The following is an 8,904-nucleotide window of genomic DNA, read 5'->3' on the forward strand; positions in this document are numbered from 1 at the left end:
TACTTTTTGATTTTGCATGTGCACGGCTGGGATTCGAACCTCGGACCTTCAGGTTGCTAGCCTGTCGGTGCGACCGCTCGGCCACCATGCCGGCAAACGGCGGATTATTTAATATGTTTTTTATACTCAATGTATCTGAAACGGCATTGGCTCGCCATCTATGTAGAGCCGACAGAAGGAAGTCCACCATCAACGCGGCATTACAGTTTTCTAGGCTTTTAACAGAGAAGATATTGTTTCTTCGTCCAGTACCAACATTGTTATGTACAGATATATGAGACAAATCCAGATCTTCCCTTCAAAAAATATTGCCTTGATTAGCCCATGCCCAGCAGCAGTAAATGTAAATTAATGAAGTTGTAAAAAAAAACTAAGGCATACAGAAAAAGCCCACAGCATTTTCTGTTTTTTTCTTAAGACATCAAAATTCCAGTTTTAGAATGCTTCCTACTACGCCCACATCCGGCATAAAAGCCTTTAATAAAAAATTTAACAATTTCTTTGTAACTTTGCTGTGAGCCTCAAATGCACATGAAATTTTAGGTTATTTTGCTGTCAATGTACTCTCAATTCCTGCAATGAGATCGTTTAAGATTACACACATGATTTAATAACGTTTGAACTTCCTCTGGATTTGATTGCTTTAGCATACGCAGAGCCAACCAATTAGATGCAGCCACGAGTCGCTGTTTAAGACCTGCCCTAGTCGGGATCATTTTTCAGTCGTTCTCTAGCCAGTTCTCTATTTAAAATGCTAAAAATTTGTGTTTTTTTCGCCGGTTTGCTGTTAATCGGTGCTCTGCCTAAGGAAGAGGTTCACAAGGATAGAGTGATCGACAGGGAGTTGAGCGACAAGGAGCATTTTGAGAATGAGCAGCATAATCTCCAGTATGATCATGAGGCGTTTTTGGGTGAGGAGGCGAAGACGTTTGATCAACTGCCTCCAGAAGAGAGCAAACGTCGTTTAGGGTAGGTTTTGAAGAATTACTTGGTTTGCTCGGTTTTACTGGATGTTTGCGGCCTATTTCCAGCATAATTGTTACAAAAATTGATAACAACAGCGATGGATTTATATCGCGAGAGGAGCTTAAAGACTGGATCAGATACACTCAGAAAAGATACATTTCGGACGATGTGAATCGTCAGTGGAAACAGCATAATCTGGAGGACACTACCACTTTGTCTTGGAACACATACCAAAAACTGGTTTATGGATTTTTGGATGAAAATGCTCTCCATGTAAATAATATTCTCAGACTAAGTAGTTCAAAACGTTTTCATTCGATATCTACAAGTGCATTGGGCGTGCAAGCTTGGGCGATGTGTAATTTTTTAAATTTTCCTTTTTTAGTATTCTTTTGCATTCGCACCTATTCTTCAATGGATTTAACAGTTTAATCCCAAATTTCACTTTCTTATTTTGCATATTCAAAGTGCACACAACTCTAATTAAGTAACTTTGTATTTTCTTCCAATTTATAATTAAACAAAACATTCTTTTTCATCTTCAGGTTTTTGATCAAATTTATTCTCTTTAATTCATTATTTAGTCTAGTTTATCTCAAATGTTATCTTTTAGCTCATTTTTTAATTATTTCAAGCAACCGTTTTATGTGTTGTATTGTTTCGCTTCGCCATTTGTTGGTCAATCGCCTTTGAGAATTCTCTTTTATTTTCGTTTTATTTAATTTATTGGCTGTAAGCATTGAGTTACAATGTGTACATGTAAATACAACAATTTCGTAAATTATTTCTTTAAAAAATGCGTTCTTTAGAAGCTGTAAAAAGAGAAAACTTTGCAATAAAATAAATAAATAAAAGATCGGATACATCTATCATAATAATAATAGAAGCTCAATTTTCAACGCAATTCAGAGCACGAGAAAAAATAAAACTGTTTAAGCTTTTACATCGTACTTTCTCTAAGTGATTAGAGCAAAAAAACTATGAAAAAATCAACTTTTAGTTGATTTCCTAGAACACCTTCAATTTCGACATAAACATTGTTACTGGTCTGGTTTCAGTCATTTATTCAGATTATCATAATTTAGTCATTAAATAAAAACGTTTCGGTGTTTTTCCACCATCATCAGTTTGTTCGTGTAGACGGTTGTTGCTACGCAAGTTTAATGACTAAATTATGATAATCTGAATAAATGACTCAAACTCAGGAACATTGTTTATGTCAAAATTAGAAATGCAGTCAGGAAAACTTACATGATCACCTTCAATGTTTTTTACTTTGTTAGAATCCAGTTAGTGATGAAGAAAAAACGTACGTGGGAATGATGAAGCGCGATAGAAGAAGATGGTCGGTTGCTGATCCTGATGGAGACGACGAATTGACCAAAGAAGAATTTTCATTCTTTTTACACCCCGAGGAGCATGATCATATGCGGGACATTGTGGTGCAGGAAACCATGGAAGATATTGATAAGGACGGCGATGGAAAGGTAAAATTTTGGCGATCACTAATCATTCAAACTGATCAAGATTTTGTTTGCAGATTTCCATCGATGAATACATCGGCGACATGTACAGGCCGCAAGAAGGCGACGAAGAACCCGACTGGGTGAAGAACGAAAAGTTCCAATTCACCTCGTATCGCGACAAAAACGGTAATGGGGTGCTGGATGAAAATGAAGTGAAGAATTGGATTTTACCCGATGATTTTGATCATGCTGACGCTGAAGCAAGGCATCTCATTTATGAAGCAGACCAAGATGCTGATGAACAGCTAACCAAAGACGAGGTCCTGAATAGGTACGATCTATTCGTTGGATCGCAAGCGACTGATTTTGGAGAAGCCTTAGCAAGGCATGATGAGTTTTAAGCCAAACGCGGCACGTTCTTTTCTAACGATTTTAGTGCAATGTTAGGTGCAAAATGTTCGGCGCGGAGACTTCTGGTCTAAACGATAAGGTTTGAATTTTTGTCAATGAGACGGCATTTAGTTTCATACGGCAGGCATTAGTGTTTCTGCTAAAATCTCGAATCTTAATGAGAATCTCTTATAACGAATAAAAATACTAATATGATTTCCGCAACGCTTTAGTACTGTATGTAAAGTTAGAGGGTTTTAGTTATTGGGCGAAAGTAACAATTTTAATTGTTTTTATTACGATTCTCTGCTTAATGTGCCAATATGTATAGGGACTAATCTAATGAGGTTGGTCAAGGAGGATTTTAATTAAAAAAAAATTTCCTACTAATTGGACTCTAATTGGGAAATTGAACCTATCAGCATGAAGACCACAGCAACTTTAAATAAAACATTTATTTATAATAAATAATTCGATTATTTACAACAGCATTGAAACGTACGATTACCCTTGAGTAGGTACAGAGCTTGAATCTAAACATTATATTATACATCAGGCGTTATTTACATTACCAGACGAGTACAGGGTGCCCCAACTTGCGAATAGCTTTTTAAATGTATACAGAGTATGAGGATATTTTACATCCTTGAAGGAGAAGCGAAACTGTACTAAATCCTTGTGGAAATACATTGATTTTACCGCTTAGTTATTAACAAAACAAAAAACTATTTGACTAGTAGTTATTTTAAGTCACAAAACATTTCTGAGTTTTTCAAAATTTTCTGAGACAAGATTGGTACACCCTAGAGATTCAAGTTGATGCCAACAGCTCAGAAGCAAGCAAATCGATTATTTTTAAACGTCCTTGTGGTTGATTGATAATATCTACTTAACTTCTGCAAGAAAAAAAACAGCAAAATTGATTTCTCTGAAAAAAGCATTTTTCACCAGTACAACCCCAATTCTTTATTAAATATTTCCAGGAAACATCCCCAGTAATCCTCTATTTCCAATAACGCAACATTCCAGAGGATCCTTAATTTAACATTTCACATAAAATCAGAAAACACGTCGTCAACCTGATAAACACTTGTTGGCGATTGTAAACTGTTAAACATCCCCAACTTAAACCCATTAGCAGTCTTCCGTTTAAGGTGAAAAGTACATTGATGACAATGTTCGAAACGATTGTCCATTTAAGCCTCGATTGCACTACCCTTATAGTACATGTCACTTTGAGCACCATGTGGAACGTGAGCTTGAGAGCTCAGTGCTGAGTCGCCTCGAAGATTTCTGAGTCCGGACTGCCGTAACCGCTGCTTCCATCGTCTCTGACACATCCACTAATGGGCGGCCGCAGTCGCTCTTCCATACTCTTCTCGCTGTAACAGGAGGGAACGCTTAGCTGAGTGAGGCAATGAGGTGGCGGGCGGCCTTTGGTCGGAGGCCTCAAGATCATGGGGGAATCTGCCGGGGGCTGCAACATTTATCTAATTTATTGGGACACCAGGTGCACACCCTTGGTTTATACGTATGGAAATCAAATGGAAACTAGATCCATCTAGGTGAGTTTGGGATTAGTTTGGCACCAAAACCTAACAGCAAAAAAATGGTAAAATTTGTGATTCATGCGGTCATTTTAATAGCTCCCGAGTTGTTTTGTGATGTGCGTGTTTTTCATTATCGCTAGTGAAATCTTTGAATGTTTCTATAGTTTTACATGGTAATTCCATTACCAAAGTGCACTTCTAAAATTAATTTGTCGCTTTACAGCTTTCTAATAAACGCATTTGGAATCAATCGTGATTTTGGGTATTTGTTTCAAAAATACTGTAAAAATTTATTTGAAGTTTGTTCATTTGCGATTATTCATCAGTATACCATTCAAGGAAAATTCGACAATTGCTTTCTGGCTCAATTTCGATAGGCCTGAAATCTGGCAGTTTTTCTGGCCATTGTAGAAAGACTAAGAATAAATGTTCTCCCAATAAAACAAGGATTATTATTCCTGAAGCTTATTGTTTAGAGGAAGCAAAAACTTAATTTCAACGTGGTGTTTTAGTTTTACATTATTTTACATTCTTCCTTGTTTAATTAGTTTTTTCTTCTCTGATTCGTAAGTTTTTTTGTAGTTCACTTAAATTGTTGCTTACATTTTGATTCACTGCAACTGGCCTTGCAATATTTTGTTCAACAATCCATTTTAATGCAATTATTGATGTTTTATGATTAAATTTTCTTGTATTCAGTTTTGACATATTATATTCCCGCTACTTTCGCGTTAATCATATTGTTGAAAAACCAATATAGAGTGATTAATTAGGAAGAAAGTGAGCTAACCATACCTGTAAATTACTGACTTGCCTTCTTATGTGAGCTAAACTACTAGGATTGTAAGCCATGTTCGCAAACACCAGCCGCTCTTCGTAATCGTACTCACAAAGGATTTTATTTTCGCACAAGTAGAAGCGATCACCTACGCAGAACCTGCAAGAAAGGCACTTTTTAAGCATCGTGTGGCAGTCAGCAGTAAAACGATTTTCTGGCATGCATCGTGCATAATTTGTTCAAAAGACGCTAATTGCGCAAAATGTAAGTAAAGTTAAAAGGAGTCAATACAATTTCGGATTTTTTATTTAAAAAATTGCGGATGTATTTTTATGCGCTATTTTAGCCGTATGGTTTATCTCAAATTACTCACCTATGATTACACTGTTGGCATGCGAAACACTCCAAATGATAGACGTTGTTTTTCGCTCTCATAACCATTTCAAAAGCAGGAATCACTTTATTACAGGCTGCACAGTATCCTGTCGTACCAAACAACCTTTAATAAAAATTATTTCGATTTTAGACTATAAGAAAAGTTTCAAAAAATCGGCGGATAAATTCTATAATACTAATTTGCTATAATATTAACATTTTAAACCACGCTGAATGCAAGTATCTTCTGTTTACCAATTTAACTTCACCGAGAAGAAAAAAAGACAAAAAAGCGGAAAATATTGACTCTTCCCTTTCTCCACTGACTAGAGAATGTGATGATTAATGCGGATGAATGTAGTAAATGTTGTGCAACCCAAAACCAATTGCAGACATCTAAGAAAATAATGACGAACGTTTTAGAGCCTGGATGAATCTTTGTAAACACGCGTTGAAAACTCTCCTCAACTTTCTGCTAACAGCCAAATGCAAAGTACATCGAAATATAAGTGTTTTTTCAGTCACATTGATGAACGTTGCAAACAACAACTTGTCTGAATCGTTCTGAACAATCGAAGAATCAAGTTTGCTGTTAAATGTAACCGATATTTAGATTAATGCCGAGTTTGTTTCAAATAGCTTATTGCCCCAGTTACGCGACGCTAGAAAATAGCTAGAAAGTTCGGAACGATATAAAATTGCTCTGCAGATTCTCCTAAGCAGTTTGGAACCAAAAAACTTAAATTAAGCGAAAGATTGAATCTACAATTTAAGGCGAGAATTGCAAAAAAAACAGTGGAAACCTCCACGAACCTAGACAAACATTTTAGCAAATGAAAATTAGGTGAACTGGAAAATATCGGCAACATTTTAAATCAGCAGAGTTCAGCATACTTTTAAGACGCTTTACAACATTCGGATTGCATACAAATTCAAATTGCATTTGAATATTTTTATTTTAACAAAAAACATTAACGAGAATGACAAGGAAGCGCTGCAAACCTTCCTACTGCGAACGATTGCTGAAACAAATTCAGTATGAAAATTAAACGATCTTTGGTTTCTTATGGAGTATGTTTTGAAGAATGTTTTGTCAACAGATCAAAATACATATGCTCTAAAAGATTGTGAATACATGAAATATCAAATTAAAACTAGTCGTCATTGTTTAACTCAAAAGCAATCGCGAGCATTGCAAGGGAACAACGCAAACGTTGGCGAATGCAGACAAACACAAATAAATAAAAAAAGTTACTTCACCTGGAAAAAATCCCCAACCACTTATTCAAAACAGTTAAGGACACTTCTTCACACACAACATTCTGGTTGCATACGAAGGCAAATTGGTCCGAACAAATACTACTTTAATCAAGTCTTCAAGAGCGTTTGTAATGCGAATAACAAGAAATCATTACGAACCTTCCTGAAGATTCGTGCGAACAATCTCTTTTCTGGAAAGTACGTAATATTTGGTTCATCGCAAAATATATTTGTTATCAAAATTTTGCAAAGCTGGAAAATATCCAAAAGAAACTGAATCAGTATAAAAAGGTCCACTTTTTCGATTGTCTTCGGTCCCTAAAAACTAATACGAATAAAAAAATGTAAGACACTTTTTTCTCAGAAAACAAAAAACTCCTAGATACCACAAAAAAAGAGAAATCTTCAGATTTCTTCCTTCAAAAGCCTGGTTTTTATGAACATTATAACTCATCAATAGGGACGATATTTCCGAACAAACACTGAACAATTGACTTTTAAAAGACTATAGAGTTGGTTTCCCTTACCGTAAATAGTCTCGTTTACACAGCAAAAGATTGGCTTTCGTATACAATGTGGAGCCAACTTCGCCTAGTCGACAGTCGCAACATCCACACTTGAGACAGTCCTCATGCCAAAAGAGGTCGATTGCTTTGAGGAGGAAACGTTCGGTGATGCGTTTTCCACATGAGGCACACTCTTTGCTACCGATCAACGTTACACCGACGGTGCTGCTTGCAGTAGATACTGGTACTGTTCGGCAGGTGATTGCAGCCGGATTGTCCAGTCCACTTTCTAAAACAAATTTCAATTTTCACTTGAAAATCCTGCAGACTGAGCCCGAGTCCCAGCAGTGGAAACCAATTTAAAGCCATTAATAGTAAAAAGCCGGAGCATTTTTATGAATTCAGGAAGTGCATTACCGTTTCGATAAAACATGCACTCCGATCTAGAGTGGTTTGAGTTTTCATTTACATAATGGAACAACAACAAATGCATTTTGTATTAACTCGGGAGATTTAATGGCCTGGAGCCGTTCGGCAAGGACGACATAGAGGGTAGGAGGTGCCATGGAGGTGCGCACTCATTACATAGTCGTGACATCTGCAGCCAATTTCGGCTAAGTGGTTTTTACGCTCTACCCATCTTTGTATCAGACTGAAACCCGTTTTAATATAATCACTGTTTTGATGGCCAAATGGACTTTGAAACGATTGCCTACCACATTTTACTCACCACAATATTACGCCTGCAAATGTGTGGAGATAAAGCGAAAGTTGTTTTCTGCTCATTATTGAAACGGTCCACTAGACATTTACAGCGTGCTTGAAAATAGGGGTCTTTGCTTTCATGAAAAAAAAATGGTGTGCGTCACGGGACTCTCGACAGAAGTGATAAATTCATATATTTACAGAAACCATTTAGTGCAACATTTAACATTCTTTAACGAGATATTGTACATATTTGCTCTTCTTGGGTTTGTGTAAACTCTTCTTCTTGAGTTTCTGTATTTTTTAATCGTAATTTTTTATTTGCTTTTTATAATCTTTGACGTTCAGCACTAGTTCGTGGTTGATGAAAGCTACTTTGAGTTGATCTATTACTTAATGCTCCTTTTTTAGCACGAAATCGTTTTTGGCGGTCAGCATTACTTAATACTTTTCGCATTGTACCATGTTTTTGCGATTGCTCTTGTGTATGTTGTTCATGAACGTCTGCTACAACTTGTATCTGAATAGGACTAAAAAACCAATTAATTTTGGTTGGTGATTGGAAGACGTTCTATCTGTTTAAAATAGACGGTAAAACGAGGAAGAGCTATAGAGACAGGATACAGTTGACATACTATATGTATACATAATGTTAGGCCATCGCACGTATGTTAAAAAAAAATTTTTAGCTGAACTAATCCAAGGCTAAAAAATTTAACTAAATTGAGAAGATTTAAGAATCAAAGGGTATATGAAGGGAAAAAATCCATTTTGATCCGTGGTAAACACAATTAATCATATAAATAATATAGAGAATTGAAAATAAGCCCTAATAAATTCGTTTGACATATTTTCTAACTATAAGCTGAAGAGAGATTCGTATCGTCTTAACATCAAGAATGCGTTGC

At 36.2% G+C, this 8,904-nt stretch overlaps 2 protein-coding genes across 3 annotated transcripts in view; one reads left to right on the plus strand and one right to left on the minus strand.

Annotated features, from left to right (window-relative positions):
- Nucleotides 1–533: 533 nt before the first annotated feature.
- Nucleotides 534–3,290, plus strand: LOC109535685 (calumenin). The gene is made up of 4 exons (XM_048661653.1): nucleotides 534–969; nucleotides 1,032–1,239; nucleotides 2,250–2,453; nucleotides 2,507–3,290. The coding sequence occupies exons 1-4, from the start codon at nucleotides 752–754 to the stop codon at nucleotides 2,831–2,833; spliced, it is 957 nt and encodes a 318-aa protein (XP_048517610.1). The 5' UTR covers nucleotides 534–751; the 3' UTR covers nucleotides 2,834–3,290.
- Nucleotides 3,263–8,904, minus strand: part of LOC109535679 (LIM domain only protein 3) — a 57,386-nt gene continuing 51,744 nt past the window's right edge. Inside the window, exons 4-7 of one of the 2 annotated variants that reach the window (XM_048661655.1) lie at nucleotides 7,313–7,580; nucleotides 5,524–5,649; nucleotides 5,168–5,309; nucleotides 3,263–4,204 (exon numbers count right to left, since the gene is read on the minus strand). In XM_048661655.1, coding sequence (XP_048517612.1) covers nucleotides 4,166–4,204; nucleotides 5,168–5,309; nucleotides 5,524–5,649; nucleotides 7,313–7,580 — 575 coding nt within the window. In that variant the 3' untranslated portion in view covers nucleotides 3,263–4,165. Of the gene's footprint in view, nucleotides 4,300–5,167; nucleotides 5,310–5,523; nucleotides 5,650–7,312; nucleotides 7,581–8,904 lie in introns of both variants that reach the window. The other variant, XM_048661654.1, reaches the window with a different exon arrangement.

The sequence above is a fragment of the Dendroctonus ponderosae genome, unplaced genomic scaffold (genome assembly GCF_020466585.1).
Source record: "Dendroctonus ponderosae isolate FM_Combo_2020 unplaced genomic scaffold, Dpon_F_20191213v2 Dpon_F_20191213_1, whole genome shotgun sequence".
Taxonomy (NCBI): domain Eukaryota; kingdom Metazoa; phylum Arthropoda; class Insecta; order Coleoptera; family Curculionidae; genus Dendroctonus; species Dendroctonus ponderosae.

What these genes read in the sequence shown, in the direction of transcription:
- LOC109535685 (XM_048661653.1), top strand. Translation starts at nt 752, where the DNA reads ATGCTAAAAATTTGTGTTTTTTTCGCCGGTTTGCTGTTAATCGGTGCT. An exon ending in TGGATGAAAATGCTCTCCAT is followed by an intron (nt 1,240 to 2,249) that starts GTAAATAATATT and finishes TTACTTTGTTAG; the next exon opens with AATCCAGTTAGTGATGAAGA. An exon ending in ATAAGGACGGCGATGGAAAG is followed by an intron (nt 2,454 to 2,506) that starts GTAAAATTTTGG and finishes TTTTGTTTGCAG; the next exon opens with ATTTCCATCGATGAATACAT.